The sequence below is a fragment of the Phoenix dactylifera genome, chromosome 8 (assembly GCF_009389715.1).
Source record: "Phoenix dactylifera cultivar Barhee BC4 chromosome 8, palm_55x_up_171113_PBpolish2nd_filt_p, whole genome shotgun sequence".
Classification (NCBI taxonomy): Eukaryota; Viridiplantae; Streptophyta; class Magnoliopsida; order Arecales; family Arecaceae; genus Phoenix; species Phoenix dactylifera.
Genome location: NC_052399.1, coordinates 21,179,674 through 21,197,182, shown reverse-complemented (window position 1 = coordinate 21,197,182; position 17,509 = coordinate 21,179,674). Strand labels below are relative to the sequence as shown.

The 17,509-nt window shown below is 42.2% G+C and overlaps 2 protein-coding genes across 6 annotated transcripts in view; one reads left to right on the top strand and one right to left on the bottom strand.

Annotated features, from left to right (window-relative positions):
- Nucleotides 1–370: 370 nt before the first annotated feature.
- LOC103709763 (probable LRR receptor-like serine/threonine-protein kinase At1g34110) lies at nt 371–4,801 on the bottom strand. Its single transcript, XM_008795261.4, has 2 exons — nt 1,513–4,801; nt 371–976 (listed from the first exon to the last, which is right to left on the bottom strand). Exons 1-2 carry the CDS (start codon nt 4,370–4,372, stop codon nt 594–596), a joined length of 3,243 nt encoding a protein of 1,080 aa, XP_008793483.2. The 5' UTR covers nt 4,373–4,801; the 3' UTR covers nt 371–593.
- Nucleotides 4,802–12,148: 7,347 nt separating this feature from the next.
- Nucleotides 12,149–17,509, top strand: part of LOC103709762 (type IV inositol polyphosphate 5-phosphatase 3) — a 34,816-nt gene continuing 29,455 nt past the window's right edge. For 3 of the 5 annotated variants that reach the window (XR_005513010.1, XM_008795258.4, XM_008795257.4), the window contains exons 1-3: nt 12,198–12,275; nt 16,433–16,575; nt 16,656–16,770. Coding sequence is in view for 3 of the 5 variants with exons in the window: in XM_008795258.4 (XP_008793480.2) it covers nt 16,543–16,575; nt 16,656–16,770 (148 nt within the window). In the remaining 2 variants the exon portion in view is untranslated. Of the gene's footprint in view, nt 12,276–16,432; nt 16,576–16,655; nt 16,771–17,509 lie in introns of those variants that run through there. The other 2 variants (XM_008795259.4, XM_026805700.2) reach the window with 2 other exon arrangements.

The following is a 17,509-nucleotide window of genomic DNA, read 5'->3' as shown; positions in this document are numbered from 1 at the left end:
TTCAGGAAAGTTCGTTTAAACTTTTATTAGACTAATTGATGCAGTCTAGGATCTCATTTAATTAATAATCTTTGTGAAGAGTCGTGGGGTAGAGAATATTGCAGGCATCCAAACAATGTTGAAGTTGATAAATAACCTGACGCCAGCTCTGAAGGCGCTTCGGAATAAAATTTTTGAATGTATTCATACTAGAATGGTGTGAGTCGTCTGTCTTTACAAAAAAAAAAGAGAGGATTAAACACGTTTATCCACAAGCAAAAGGAAAGCGTGATCTTGCATAGCTTTAATCAGTTTATAAGCTTTCATTCCATATCGTGATTGATATTCCCAGCTGTGATACCATGAATCCTTAAAACAAAGTCATGGTTACTTAGAAAGAGAAAATGCTGCATGAATTTCCATGAAGTAACTTAAATAAACCATAGTTCTGAGAAACTGTACAACAATCCCATCACAAACATCGAACAAACACCCAAAACCTCCTATTCCTCCTATTCCCGACTGGATAGAATCTACCATCTTTCAGGCACCACAGAAATATCATCGAGATATGCATCAGAAAAGGATGAATTGAGTAAGAAAGAACCAATCCATCAACCATGGTTCACAGGCTTTATGAGAGGCTGCTGTGAAGTCTTTCCCCATTCTTCAGGAGGGCTTTTCACTTCCATCAACAATGCCACCACCTCCTTCATGGTGGGCCGCTCCGATGGAGTCGAGTTGACGCAGAACATGGCGATCCCCAGCGTCTGGAGCATCTCCTGAACTACCTGATCAGGCATGCCTCGCAGCTTTGAATCCAAGATGTTGATCGCAGGCTCGAAGCTTCCCATCTTCTTCTTCACCCACTCCACGATATGGAGGCCATCACCAACCATTGGTTCAATGGCACTGCGCCCAGACAAAATCTCTAGAAGGACCACGCCATAGCTGTAGACGTCGCTCTTATCTGTTATATTTGTAGTGTAACCATACTCTGTCAAAAATCATAGATGCATCATTAGCACCATCAAATTTAGTGACTTTTTATCAAATTTTAACAGTGGAAATATGCATCTAATATGTATTTACATTAAACAAACAAATTTTGTGCATGAATAAGTGAATAGTGGTCTGAAGAAAAGAATCTCTCGAAGAGTGTAACAAGCAGAGTCTAAAAATAAGGAGATGGCGTAAGAGTGGGGCGCGACATTAGATCATATGTTTGCTAAATAGTATTTACTTGTTCAGTATCAAAGCAACAAGAAGGTAAAACGAGTTCACAGGTGCTTGTGGAATTCATCGATTATATGTTAAGAAAATTTCAATCGCATGAGTACAAGTGTTCCTTTACACATACTAATATAAAACTATCAGAAGTTCATCAAATCCATGAACAGAAGAGCAACTTAAGAACCTATAGTCCTTGCCTCTATGAGGTAGATGCAAGAATTTGGTTTCAATGAAAGAATTTGAAAAGCTCAAAACAGATTAAAAGAATATATTGGGATTATAATGAGATTTTTCACTTGCCTGGTGCTATGTAGCCGTAAGAGCCTGCTACCCTGGACATTGCGTGATGGAAATTGGGGGAGTTCATCAGCTTTGCCAACCCAAAGTCAGCCAAATAAGCTTCATATTTTGAATCCAATAGTATGTTGTTGCACTTGACATCCCTGTGAAGAATGGCCGGAACACAGTCATGGTGGAGATAGGCCAAACCTTGTGCCGATCCAACCGCGATTTTGTACCTCGTCTCCCAATCCAAGCTCCTGTTCTCTTGCAGGAGCTGCTGCAGATTGCCATTGGAGATGTAGTTATAGAGGAGGAGCTTGGAACACTTGTTTGAACAGTAACCAAGCAGCTTCACAATGTTTCTGTGCCTTATATGCCCAAGAATCTGAATCTCTGCAGCGAATGCATCGACCGTCTCCTCTTCCTTCTTCGATTTCCAGAGCTTCTTCACAGCGACGAGTTCCCCATTCGGCATCTCGGCTCTGTATACGACCCCAGAGCACCCTTTTCCAATGATATTCTCGTCCTTTATGCACTCCAAAATGCTGCCGATGCTGAAGCTTAGCTTCTGAAACGGGATGAAGGACCATGGATACGAGAAATCATCAGCTCCGCAGGATGCTGAGGCCATTGCTTTCTCCGCTGCAAGCCTCCCTTTCCTGCCAACCAGAATCCACGTCGCAACGAGCAGCACAGCGACGGAGCCCAGAATGGCACTGACAAGAGCTGCTGTTCTTATGGATTTCATGGCAGTTCTACGCACGAGGTCCGAAGAACAGGTGTATCCGTCGAGAGACTCGCAGAGATTTGGGTTCTCGAGGTAGGAATTTGCCGAGAGAGTTCGGAAGAATGGAGTCACCGGAATCGGACCGGAGAAGTTATTGTACGAGATGTTGAGACTAGTGAGGCTTGTGAGCATACCCAAGACTGCGATGCCTCCGTAGAGCATGTTGCTGGAAAGATCCAGCGACTGCAGCTGAGTCAAACCGGACATCTCGTGCGGGATATCTCCGACAAAATGGTTGGATCTCAAGTCCAGATCAATCGTCAGACTCGTCAAGGAGCCGATCTCGGGAGGAATCGGACCCGAAAGGCTATTGCCGCTTAAATCTAGCAGAGTCAGCTTGCGCAAGTTCCCTATAGATTTGGGCAACGACCCGGCGAGCATGTTGTCGCTGAGGATGAGCTTGTTCAGGTAGCTGAAATTACCGAAGCTGGAAGGGATTTCCCCGGTGAAGCTGTTGCGGCTAAGATCGAGCTGCTCAAGGTTCATCAGCTCCCCCAGCTGCGGCGGAATCTCTCCTGTGATGCGATTGTCGTGGACGTCGAGCAGCTCCAGAACCGTGATGTTGGCAAGCTCGGCAGGCAGCTTCCCGGAGAATCGGTTGGTGTAGAGATCCAAAAAGACGAGATTTTGAAGCCTGCCAATGTCCTTCGGGATCTCGCCGGATAGCTGGTTCTCTCCAAGCCGGAGCCTCACCAGAGACTGGCAATCGGCGACGCTTTTGGGCAGCTCTCCGGTCAAGGAGTTGCCCAAAAGAAGCAACTTGCTGAGCTTCGTGAGGCCAAAAATCTCACTCGGGATCGTCCCGGAAAGGCTGTTCTCGGAGAGGTCGAGGGCGTAGAGATCGGTGCAGTTGCGGAGCGATGGAGGGATGGCTCCGGATATGGAATTTCCCCACAGGAAGAGACTCTGCAGCAAGTTCAAGTTCCCAATCCGGCGAGGAAGGGGCCCGGACAGTGCATTCTTGTCGAGCTGGAGAGCAGTTAGGCTGCTGCAGTTGCTCAGCTCCTCGGGGATGGGACCTGTGAGCATGTTGTCGGAGAGGTGGAGCTGCTCCAAGAGACCCAGCCTCCCGAGCTCGCCGGGGATTGCCCCCGAGAGCTTATTCGTGGCGAGGTCGAGGACCGCCAGAGCCGAGCAGTTGGAAAGCTCCGGGGGGATGGGCCCCACGATTGCATTCCCCCAGAGAAGCAGGCTGGTGAGCTTCTGCAGCTTGCCCAGTTCGGGGGGGATGGAGCCGGCGATCTTGTTCATGTGCAGGAAGAGGTTGGTGAGCTGGGAGCACGAGCCTAGCTCGGGCGGAATGGAGCCGGAGACGTAGGTGTCGTAGAGCGCCAAGGTCTGGAGGCTGACCAGGTTGCCGAACTCCGCGGGGATGGGACCGGAGAGGGCGGTGGCGGCGGCGCCGAAGGTGGTGAGGTTGGCGAGGAGGCCGAGGTGGGGCGGGATTTGGCCGGCGAGGTAGGGGTTGCCGCCGATGCGGAGCTCCTGGAGGGAGAGGAGAGAGCCGAGTTGGGAGGGGATGGAGCCGTTGAGGAGGTTGTCCTGGAGGCAGAGGACCTGGAGGGAGGAGAGGTTGGCGAGGGTAGCGGGGATGGGCCCGGAGAGGTGGTTGGAGTTGAGGAGGAGGAACTGAAGGGAGGAGAGGGAGCCGAGCTGGGAGGGGATGGCGCCGGAGAGGGAGTTGGAGGAGAGGTCGAGGAGGCGGAGGGAGGACAAGGCGCCGAGGGAGGCGGGGATGGGGCCGGAGATGTTGGCGGAGGAGAGGTTGAGGAGTTGGAGGGAGGTGAGGGAGGAGAGCTCTGGAGGGATGTGGGAGAGGTTGAGGAAGGTGTTGGGGAGGGAGAGGGAGACGACTCTGCCCTCAGGCGAGCAGGTGACTCCCTTCCAGGAGCAGGGGTCAGGGTCGGACGGGTCCCATGAGGGGAGGAGGACGGAGGACGACGAGGTGGCGGCGGCGGCGGCTAAGAGGGAGAGCAGGGACTTGCCATCAGGGGAGAGGGAAGTGGCGGTCTTCAAGAAAGAGACCATGGCCATGAAGAGGAATGGGACAAGGAGGACCGACGTGCAAGGAATGCTCCTGGATATCTTCATTTGCGTTTTCTTCTCTGTTGCTCTCCTGCTTGGGTTACCACCTTTATAGTTTTATGGTGATGATACTGCTTGGGTTATCTGAGTTGAGTGCAGTGTCTATGGAGAGAATGCATGGAAACAATGCACGTCAGGAGGAAGGAGGCGGCTTCAAACTCTGGCCGCCAAAAATCTAAAACATGAACTCAAAGAAGAACAAAATGGTGAATGGATGTAGATTTAAGGCTTGAGAAATGGAAAAATGGCCATGCCGGTTGAGATGGTAAGGGTTTTGAGGGTGTGGATGCATGAAATCGAAGCAAGGACTTGATGTTTGACGCAAAACTTTTGAGTCCTGATGGCTTGTTATTAAAGCCAGAGGGAGGGAGGAGTTTGGAAGTATACACACACAAAAAAAATATGGATCTTTTTTCTTAAGGTATGAGAGTGCGAGATGATCGGTATATTAATGACCAAAATCTTCTGATTTTGTCTCAGAAAATCCGACTCGCACCACGTATGGCTGTTCTCTGCACCACGTGATCTCAGGCCGCTTCCTTTGTCCCTTTCTCCGTTATGGGCCCCACTTCAAGGCCGAGGCCCAATAGATGCCCGCTCATATCTCCACAAGCTAATATTAATTTATTACTGGCATTGCGGATAGGTTTTTAGCCAACTTACTATTGGATTCTACTACTATTAACCGACTAAGAGGTTAAATCCATTCAAATCTAATTACATATACTATGATCAATCCGTGGTCAGTTCCAATGATCCATGCTGTGGTATCTTTTAGTCCACATAGATTATGGATCAGATCTGCTATGATACCATTAGTAACAATTCAAGATTTTATCTAAAAAGGTCAGTTGGAAAATATTATTTGAGTTTTCTAATTCTATATAAATATTTAAGACCTACTTAGCGAATAACCAATGTAGAACTAAATACATGCTCGCATAAATTTTTATGTAGAAAGAGTCACTAGTCAACATGTTCATCCTTTTTGCTCTTCTCAGCCATCCAATTGCTGACTTGGCTGTCATAAACAAAAATATTCTAAGCCGCAAACAATAGAGCTGGATTGTATGTTGTGTACTGTATCAACTTCTGTTTTGGAGAGAATAACAGAGTAAAAAACTATGTTGTCAAAATCAGATAAAAGCGAGAAAAACGTAATTAATAACTTGACCCCCTACAAGCAAGGAAGTAAACAGAGGTTGGTTAAAGATTAAAGATATAAATTAATATAATTTAGTAAAATTGATGTAAAATTACTTTTTATCTTCTAAAAGAAACATCATAAGCAAGAAAACTTTTGTTTGCTAATATGATTATTCATTTTTCTTTTTTGCTAAAGACGGATTTTCATACAGTACAATACACCCAATAAAGTTAAAAAATACTAACTCACAGAGAGCCAGTGGTAGCTCCACCTCTCCTACCCAAAGGGTGTATCCTGAATGATGAGCCGCGAAGGCAGCCACCTAATCGGCTGCCCCATTGACTTCTCTAAATATATGCTTGGCCTGAACAGCTACCCCAACTCCACACATCATCCCTATATTCCGAACCAAGGGGTGGTCTGTGCCCTCGCCCCTTAACCCCTTCTGGATCCAACTGATAACTGTGGCCGAGTCGCCCTCCAAAATAATCGAGCCAGCCTGCAAAACCTGCCTCGCATATCGAAGATCCGCCCAGGCAGCTCTTAACTCTGCCCTGAAAACCGACGTGCCGAACAACTGACAGCTATCTGCTGCCAGCACTTTGCAGTGCGGGTCCCGTATCACAAAACCCGCACCAGTGAGCTGGGCTTTTCCTTAAGAGTAGTCTAGCTCTGAGCTGGGCTGTCATGTACTCCTTGGGCCTGTCAAGAGCAGGCCCACTGACATCTCTATCGGGATTGGCGAACCCAACCAATGAGACCTCTTACCCGAGGCCCTAATCCCAAACCCGATCCCTAATCCCCAGGCCCTGATAACCCAAATGACAAAACTACCCCTAAGTCCTTCTTCCCCATCGCCCCAACCCTAGCCTAACCCAAGGGTGTGACCGTCATTGCACTCGGGTCCCATGTGGGATCCGGCCCAAATGGGCCAGATTCCGGCAAGCCCCTCTCCTTGCCTCGGGAAGGGGAGATTTGATGATAATGGGAGAGAGGCAAAGCTTAGGGGAGTGTGTTAAAGTAAAAGGAGGACTCACCCCGAAAACCCCCTCGGAGACTTGGAGTGGAGTGGAGCAACGCCCTCCTCAAGGCTTCGGGATGCTGAGATGGGCCTAAATTTTTACCCACCTCCGGCCATTTTCTTAAGTTGAAGGCAGGACAAGGCGTGGAGGTAGAAAGGATATTGTTTGAGGTCTGGCGGCAGGGGTCAAAAGGGGTAAAAGAGGGTAGAATCATGTAGGAGAGAGGGGCATGGAGGTGGTTTAAGATATCCGGAGGGGATTGGGTTACCGAGGCGGGAATAGTGGGGGCGTTTTGGGAATCGGACGAAAGAAAATTAGTTTAAAGGAAAAACCGGACCAGGTTGCCGAGTTATATAATATTAGGAGGGCACGGTTCGCGAGCTGGGGTCCGGCCGGGCGCTGGGTTTTGAATCGGAGGGAGGGTTTTGGCTTTTTCTATTTATGACCGTACCCCACACGAGACAGCATCTCGGGAATGCGGCCGGTACTTTGCGGGCTCAGACTGGGCCGGATCGCTCCATGACGGACCGGGCTTGGGCTATATTTGGGAAGAATACCGTGCGTAAATAAGGCTGAAAATGGGTCGGATTAACCCATGACCCGATCTGATCCAACCTGTTTTGGAGGATTTGTGTGGCCGGGTCGGGTCTTAAAATTAGACTCGTTCCATTTTTCGGATCAAATCTGGATTTACTGAATTCAGATCCGACCCATTTGAAATTTGAGTAATTTTGGGTTTTCAATCTTACGACTCGGTCGATCCGAACCTGTAAAATTATTTGGACATGCGTGCTGCAGCCCGCGGAGGTGCAAACACAAGTTCTGAAGCCATAAATGGATTGACCTGAACCGGACCCGATTTGGACCCAAACTAGATCCGAATTTTTTGGGTTGGAACCGACCAGAATAACCCATTGGGTCAAAAATCGGGTCTAGGTCCCATATTAGGATCGAACAAGAAACCAGATTGGGTTGGGGTTACTTATAACCTGACCTGATCCATTTGCATCCGTAATCATAAAGTTGGAAAGAATACGGTTGGCTCCTCGAGAAATTATTCCCTACTACATGCCCCATGCAGCCGCGCACACTCTCGATGTACTGCTATATGAACGAACGGTTATGATCGATTGCATGCATGGCCATATAGCACACATAAGGTACATAGAGAATAATTTCTTGATCTGATGAATACCTTGGCATTCTATTTTGATGGTGACAACAAAAATTATGTACCTTAAGATGGGGAAGAATTTAGACGCAGCATCGATTTAATCAATATATTCTTATCGTTTTGGACATGGAGATGTTACTGGCTGGACTTTGATAATTTTGTTCTATAATTTCATGATGTCTGGCATAGTTGAATGCATGGACTCGTTATCATCAGCTAACAATTTAGTAATCTAGGAGTTGTTCCGCAAGTTTCCATGAATTTTGCTGCCTCTTTTGTCTTTTTAAAGGTTATTAGAAATTATTTGTTTTGACTATTTTTGATTAATTAGATTATTGTGAGAATTTCTGTCAATGTGCTGTTGATTTGAATGATTAAATTTGCAACGCATATGTAACTGAGGTTCTTCTGCAATGGTAGAACACAAGAATTTCTTGGAGAGCAAAGCACCATGGCATCAAAAATTTGTATCCAAGTGATGCCGAACACGAAAGATTTAGGCTTTTTTTATTTGTAAGAGATTCAGGTCACCAGTTCTTCTGTTTTTTTTGTTTTTTTTTTCTTGGAAGCCTAATGAGCTAGGAACTGTGGATCACATTTAGAACCAAAATACTGGTTATAATTTGGAAAAGTCGTTATAGAAACTTTAATGATCTCATTCATTTCCTTCAAAGGCTCCTTAATTAAGCTGCTTCAACTTTCGATCGAGAAAAGAATTCAGTTAAATCTCGTGCAAGCGAACCAGAAATACCTACTACTTTCGCTAGTAATTCTTACTTTCTGGATTTCTACTTGCACTAAATGTTTCTAACGGTAGTATAATCTGGCAACAATGCAAAGGCCTTGAGGTGATTCAGCATCAGATCCTGAGATTGTGGCCGATTTAGCCTGTAATTTGGGTTACATTTTACGTTAAATGGGTTGAGTCAATTTGTGGACGTAGTTTTTGAGGAAAAGGTTGTGACATAGTTATATATCCTAAGTATTCATTAAGTGGCTCAACTTTTTGTAAGAATGTGGGGAACTAGTCCAGAGAACGAGTGGAATTGGTTAGGGTCAAGCTTCCACCCTAACGGGCCCGGCATGGACCAGGGATAACGAAACAATTCCATAGGGCCAACCTGATGGACTGGCCCAACTAATGTCAAATTAAGATGGTGGGTTGGCCCATTTGCATAGCACGGGAGCAAAGGCATTTGATGTGGCTTTGCTCGACTCATTTTTGATTTCATTTAGGGCATTTTTGGTTGGAGAAAGTTGGATCTAGAATGGGAATAGAAATAAGTCCTATTTTCATTCCGATTCCAGGAGAAATGAGATATCCCAATTTCTCAAAACTCAATTTCTAATCTCCCACAGTATTCAAATTCTATTTTGATTTTGATTTTGATTTTGATTCTGATTCCAGTCACGAACTAAATATGTCAGAGAATATGGCCACTCCGATTTCCATTCCAATTCCAATTCCGCTTCTAGTCACAAACCAATTGCACCACTCGTGTCGCTCGTGTGCATAAGTTAGATATTGTGTGTTACCTTTGTTTATTTATTTCTTTAGTTTTTATCCAAAACATATGTTATAGTGTTTTGCTTGATATTTTGATCGATTGTCTCATATGGTGGATGTGATTTGGTGGCCAATGACCAGTATTATATACAGAGAACACATAATTGTATCATTCTCATAGGCTGTGAAACGTCGAGCATGGCGCCATCTGTCCCTCTCTGTAAGGTAGGAGCATGCCGAATCCTTTTTACTTGGCCAACAGATCATATAATACTAAGTCATAACAAGCTTTAACCATTTTTATTCAGGTCGCCAAATCCAGTAAGTCTAATGTCCCATGCGTTTCTCAGTCGAATAGGATATGGTCATTTCAATAAAAGAGATGGATAAGTTATGTTAATTTGAGCACATTTTTTTGCAACTCTCTCCTACTTTTGCACAACTTATGCTAATTCCACCATGTTTAAGGAAAGAGAATATGTTCACTTTTTTTTTAAAAAAAAAAAAGTGAAAAAGAACAAGACCAATCAAAGCAACTCTTAAAATTTCAATCCACCATATTATCCATCAAATTAGTTGGGTAGTGTTACATGCTTTTGAAGTCTTTTGAGCTTATCCCTAGCATTATAGAAGGTTGTGGCTCGAAATCATGAAGGATTATGTTTTCGAACCACGTGGAGCGGATCCAGACTTTCAAATGAAAAATTCTAGAGATCACTAGCTATATGCTATCTCTCCCTCATGTGTCGCAGCAATCCATGTGCAACACATTGAACTGATGAATGAAGCTGCGATATGGTTAACCTAATAGGTTTAAAATATCGACGAATTTAAATGTATCCATCTTGAGCTCTATCATCTTTTGGATCTTACATTTGAGGCAGATCTTTATAGTCAAAGACCTATATTCTACCTCTAGGACCATCACTACCGGCGGTTATATTCTACCTTAATTCTTGTCTATTTCCTAGTTTCTTAATTTTCGAAGATTCCAATTTGGCTATAATGACCTTTCTATCGAGGGGCCTATTATGGTCTTCTCCCATGGGGTCCAGGGTCGCTCTCATGCTGAAAGGCCAATTAGTTATCAATAATTCTATCCGACCATTCTGAGGTTCTTGGAACCAATAATCTTAAAACTAATGCAGCTCCAAGAGCTTCTGAAAGGCCAAATAGCCATCAATAATTCTTAGAGAAAATTACAGAGACATCCTTCCAAGTTTGGGCCATTCACACTTAGCCCCAAAAGTCAAAGATCGAGTTCATGCAAACAAGGAACCAGGATATGTGCCATATGGATGAATATGTCTCTTATGGACTGATAGTGGCCATGATGAGGATTACCTACAACTTGTAAGCTGTCCTGGTTTGATGACCCAATCAAATGCCAATAGCTGTGATGATGCGTTTCGCCCATCGCCATCTCTTCCTAAGAAAGGAACTATGCCGGCATCAAGAATCAAATCATCGTCATGAATGTATAATCTTTTTTTTCCCATTAATCTATCTTGCAATCAAATCAATGAATGGCTAACTTGAGCTTGGATTGAGCTTGTTTTGAGTTGCTTAATTCGACCTAAAAATTTGCTCATTCATTGTCATCCCGACTCGAGCTCGCTCAAGAGTAACTTGGTTAGGTTAGGTATTTGCAATCATCTCCAGAGAGGAGATTATAGCCAAGAACAGGAGGTAAAAATGGGAAAATGAAGGTGCATAAGCAAAATGGGAGGTAATAAAGAGGAGAATGAAAGAGGTGCATGCTTGGTTTTGCTGCTGGATGCACCTATCTTGCGTTTGGTTTATTTATTCTCCTAGCATAAGATTGTAGCTCATGTGTAACACATTGACCAATGGAACAAGTTAATTTTGCGCCGAACTTTGAAGCAAATAAAAGCTGCTTGCAAATAATGCCATCTGTTTGACAAACCGGCCTGCCGACAATGATCTTAATAATACTTCACAAGTTAGGGTTAGTAAAATTTTTGTTGTTATCGTCATTGTTGCACCTAATCTATATCATGAATACACAATTTCTGACCTTGCATGTGAAGATTAATTGACTTCTCATGCTTATTATTCTCGCTGATTGAAATACTCTAACCTACTGCATGCTTCCACCTAGTAACCAACAAAAGACAACTGTGCATATTTTAGCTCTAATCACTAACCTACCATAATCAGATTATTAAAAAACATTTATATAAAAGTAATTTTTTACAACAACTTCACGAACAGCTGTATCAAAAGATGTAATATAGTTTTGGATGCACCGCCGAGTGTGCAAATTAATCGCTAATATCAACATTTTTCTTTAAAATATCCATATCTATTTTAAAACAACGAAATATTGATAGCAAGAATCCAAAACCGCACGACCTATAAGCTTGTTTTGCTCATAGGTCTCCTGCAAGCTCATCTTGTAGATCTAGGATCCTCTACGATACACGATTTGCACCGCATAGTGCTGTACAACACTCAATTGTTGCCACCAAAAAATGAGCGGCTATCGATAGCGATGCGTCCTAAAACTTTTTTATCTGATAGCTATACATCTCTTAATGAAGGGCATGCATAGAACTCTATGGTGTAAACAAAATCTGTGCTCTTGAAGTTTTCTAGTGGGACCCTAATGAAATTTGTAGCTTTGCAGGAGAAGAAGCATCCTGCAAGTAACTTGACATGAGAGGTTAAGAGGGTGGTAGGTGCCGTCATGGTCGTTGCACTCCCCTGCTTCAATCTTGATTAAACTAAATCAATTCAATGATGGGTTGCATTCGTAATGTCAGATTCCATCCATATGATTGTACACTCTAAGGTCGATCAGAATTCGCTCGATCATAATCATCAGATGGTTGTGATCGACCATTCCAATGCCTGGGTCTGATTGGGCGACCTCGTCGTTGAACTCGTTTGTCCGGGACACGTGTCGCTAATTGAGTTGCGGGGGATGGATATAAAGGTTGGCCGCAGCCCGCCGGAAGCGGTTCTTCGAGGCAGGAGCAGAGCTTGCGCAGAGGGAAGAACAGAGAAGGCTGGCTGTGAAGAGACAGAGAGAGAAGGTGCGTTCTTGTATATGGTTTGGTTTATAATTTTGTAGATCTTACTCTTGGAGAGAAGATAATCTTCATATCTTTTGCTGCGACTAGATTAAAAATATTGAGATATATTTGGATGATTGGACTGAAAATCCTATAAAATCCGCGAGTTGAACCAGTACAACCAGCAAAATTATAAACAGCCGACATCCCATGAATTTCATAAAATTTTTGAACTAATCATCTAAGCCGACTCTTAATTATTTCATTCCAATTCCAGATTAAATGGTTTCTATTAAAGTGATACATACCCTGTACTCGATCATCAACTATTTTTCTCAGTTTGCTCTCATAAAATCTCATCTGTTTTAGTCTTATCTTGTGGCAAATATTTGGAGTAGTAACTGGTATAAACATCAACACATCATATAAGATACTCAACTCATTTAGTATCTACTCATTTTTATAACCTAGATACACTTTGCAGCTGGACTTTTAGTTACTTTCAAAAAAAGCAAAGATTTAAAACAAGAAAAAGAAAAAAAGTTTGGCGCCAATGCGTTATTCCACATCAATCTCTAACTAGGATTTTACTAATTTGTAGAGAAACAAAAATAAGAAAATAGTACCCGTCCGAAAGAGGCTCTAAGATTTCATTTTAAAGATGGATAATAGAGAGGGAGGCCTCCAAATCTATTATAGTAGTCACTATTTTATAACTATTTTCTTAAGCTTTGATGCTATGGAGAGCTTGATAGCTTACCTAAGCAGATGCTTGAGCTCACCTACTGCAAATATGTGGACCAAATGGAGTTTGACAAGTTACACTATTCCTTTTGTGCCACATGGCAGGAGGAACATTATGTGTAAAACAAGGAAGCACAACCCAGCATCACTTTTTTGAATACTCACCTTATCACAGACAGTATAAAGAAATCAGATGCATTTATATGTCCCACTCCACAAAAAAGGGTTTGGGTATCTACTTAACAACTGGATCTCAAGGTTGCTAACTATAATTGTTTATGTTCAAGATAAAAGCAACAATCCAGTTGAAGACATCAGGTAGGCCCAGAGTAATGAGTAATTGATTGGAAGCACCAGTAGACGAGTGGCTATTGGTGGACTAGTCGAGCTGCAAAGCAATATGCACAAAGTTGGAGAAAAAAGAAAAATGGATTGATCCATCGGCTCACTGGTAGATCTGGTCCAACTAAAAATTGCACCTCCAGTAGAAGGCTAAAGTGTTGCCTTTCTTACAACAGTGTATCTTGGTATGAAATGGTTAGAATTTGTTTCCAACCTATGATACCTTCTTTTTCATTGGAAACATCATTTATGTTGGTAGGTATGACAGGGCACCTCACATTATTTTTTGTTTATGGAATGATTTGGTTTGCAGCCATACATGCATTGGCCTTTCTGAAATCCAAACAAATCTATCTAGACACTCATTTATGTGTTTAGTTGATGCACTTACAATTTGGGGAGTTTTCTGTGTACCAAGTATATAATCTGCTTCTGAATTTCTTAATCCCGATCTATGATATGTAACTCTTTTTTATCCTTTAGAAAGCATTTTAAAATCTGTTTATCCTCTTAATGACAATAGACGAAGCTATCCCTTTCTCAAAAAAAAAAATAAAAAATAAAAAATCAACCACCCGTTGTCTATATAGCGAACGAGCAAATAATTGACCGGAGCATGGCATGAAACCTAGATCGAGTCTCACTATATGTATCTATTCAGTCATTCATCGCTGATCAATTAATGGAAAAAAAAAATAGATGATTGAATCGGACCCTCGATTCTGAAGTTCTAATAGGGGTTTTCCAATTCTTTATTTTCAATACATGATTTCCCAATTCATTTAGTAGAGGATCTTATCTAGAAACCAGAAAGATGAATGAGTCCTACCATACCACTTTTTTTATTCTCCCTTGGTAATCCCTTTGCAAGCCAGCCACTCATTGAATCTTAGAACCTTAGATAAACATGGGTTTTGACCTAACATCTATATCATTACAACCATTTTTATATTTATAGCATGTGAAACTCGGCTTCATCCCATTCCCTCCCCCCTTCTACTTCAGCCGATTTAGACACGTTTTGCATCCGATGAACCACAGAACGAGTTAAAGTCAAATAGAGTATAAAGCACAATAGATTTAAACACTAAACAATTAGGTATTAACCTAAAGGGACTTAAAAATCTATGGTGAATCTACTTAAATAACACCAGAACTTATCGAACCTTTGTCGCTTAGCAGCACGTTTTCCTCTATGCCCCTCCCTACGCCATGAGTAGTGATTAGAATACCAATACGTCAAAATCCCCGGGGGATCCACCGATCGCTCTCATCAATCGTTGCCGCCCATGTGAGATCACAAAAAGAAAGAGGAAGTGGAAGGTGGGAGCAAGGATGGCAGTTTAACTTGTTTCAACTCGTTCTAGGTTGAATTAGATTATCTATTTAATAAAATGATCAGATTCAAAAATATATTTTTGATTTGTTTAATAAATAAATCAAAATTGAATTGGTAGATTTTTGATCTATAATGTATCAGCTCGATCTATATCTCTTCCCATCCGACCAATTGCCACCCCTGCGGGTGACTTCATTATGAGGTCGTGGTCAACATAGAAGTTTCCCATACAAGATTATTAGGGAGAGGAGGAATTAGATCATTGCATTAAATGTTGGTTTCTGCAACACTTCAATAGAAACGACCATATATATATATATATATATATATATATATAGACAAGGGGGTGAGGATGGCAATTTAACTTGTTTCAACTCATTGTAGGTTGAATTAGATTATTTATTTAATAAAATGATCAAGTTTGAATCTGTATTTTTAATCTGTTTAATAAATAAATTAAATTTAAATTGGTAGATTTTTGGTCTATAATGTATCAACTCGATTTGTATCTCGTCCCCCCGACCAATTGCTACTCCTATAGGGACTTCATCGTGAGGTCTTGGTCAACATAGAAGTTTCCCATACAAGATTATTAGGGAGAGAAGGAATTAGATCATTGTATTAGATGTTGGTTTCTGCAACACTTCAGCAGAAACAACCACATATATATACACACACACACAAGGGAGTGGGGATGGCAATTTAACTTGTTTCAATTCATTGTAGGTTGTATTAAATTATTTATTCAATAAAATGATCAAGTCCGGATCTGTATTTTTGGCCTATCAAATTTGAATTGGTAGATTTTTGATCTATACTGTATCAACTCGATTTGTATCTCATCCCACCCGACCAATTGCCACTCCTACAAGAACTTCATCGTGAGGTCGTGATTGATATAAACGACTGCGAGAAAGTGAAGTTGATAGCTTAACTTGTTTCAACTCATTATAGAATAAATTAGATTACGTATTTAATAACCGTTAGTGAGGTATACTACACGGACGGCTCTGATCTTTTAAAGCAACATTTTTTTAGTATCTATTTGCAGGGAAAAATCAAATCTTTTCGGCATTAAATTTTGCATGGAAACCCTTCTACATATCGAATTTTGCATGAATACTCTTCTAAAATTGATATTTGCATGTATACCCTCGTAAAACTTTATTATTGTACAAATTCTCCAAATATAACGGTTGGTCTAATCGTGTTAAAAAAATATATTTATATTAATTAAAAATAAAATAAAATATTAAAATTATACTATTGTTTTTTTTCTATATTGCAATCTATTTGCATGTCTACTCATTAAGAATATTTTAGTCATTTTAATTTGAAACCGTTAATTTTTTAATGCCGCTAGATGCCTAGATAGCATGGATACATACGGAAAAAAAAAAAAAAATAGAAGGCAAAATAAGTGTTTTAGAGTATACATACAAATTTCAATATGGGATGGTATTCATGCAAAACGGAAAAAATATTTATAAAAAAAATCTTAAATAAATAGTACAATGAGACCGACGTTTGAACTGCGTCTTCCTAATCTTAGCCATCAAGCTAAAATCGAACGGCTGTGGCACTCGTGACGATGCGACGGAAGTCGGTTAGGTGTACACCCATGTTTCCTTCCATTTCGGGTCCCATCACCATCAATCACCATGGCGCGCTCTGGAATGCCTGTCGAAGTAGTAAACCAGCTTCCCTTCGTCAAAGACGCGTCATTATAATGGCTCTGGGTTTTTTTTTACAGCACTCGTAAATAAACGAAGAAAGAGGGAAGAGAAGGAAGGAGGAGTCGTCCGCCCGCGCTCTCACAGCTTCGTTTTTCTCTCTCCTTGAAATAATAATAACAATACGTAAATGAGTCCGCAGAGCCCAAGGAAGCGCGGAGAGGTGGTTCCCTGACACTTCCTTGCTTGTTTCTTTCTTGAACTGGTTTTGAAGGGCGAGTTGTTTGGTTTCTTGATTCCCAGCTCTTCCGACCCACGACCGTCCTCAAGAAATGGCTCCACATCAGGGCAAAAGATTCCGACGACTTGAGCGCCGACGAGGGCGACGACGACGACGACGACGACGGCGACGAAGAAGGTGCTTTTCTTGTTGTTGATGTGATGCTAGTACGATGGATGGATGGATTGGTTCTGTTTCCTCTTTATTTCCCGCGAATTAAGCTTTTTTATCCGCGTCGGCTGTTTAATTTCCTTGATTTGGTTCTTGGTTCTTGGTGCGGTGGGTGTTTTCTTTTATCTTTCAGAGGAGAGGAGAGTCTTACTCTGTCTCGTAGATCAGATTTCTTGATTGATTTTTTGAGCAAGATGATGTTTACGTGCGTGTCAGTGCGGCTCGCGAATTCTTGATGCTTCTTGATTGCGATTCTTCTTTCTTCTTCTTCTTCTTGTCGGTTTTCTGTTGCTTTTTTCTTTGGGGGGGGGGGGGGGGAGGGTTTGAAAAGTGAGGTGGGGCGGCAGCTAGTTATGGACATGGAAAGTAGGGGATGTGGATTTAAGCAAAAAAAAAGAAAAGAAAAGAAAGTAGGGGATGTGGTTACAGTTGCGCATACAGGATGTCATGTGCCACGTGCATGTATATGCCTGGATATCATGTGCATCCAAAGCACAGGATGTGATGCTTCTTGATAGGTACTCGTTATGCAGACCGCAGCTGTTATTTTCAACATTTAGATCATCCAATCTTATGGAATAATAATACTCTCTTCTGATGGCCTGATTTATGCTTTGCTGGCATGATAGCACCTGCAAATCTGTAGCAACATGTATATTAGATTACTTCTAGCGAATTTGTGAAATCAAAACTATATTTACTGATG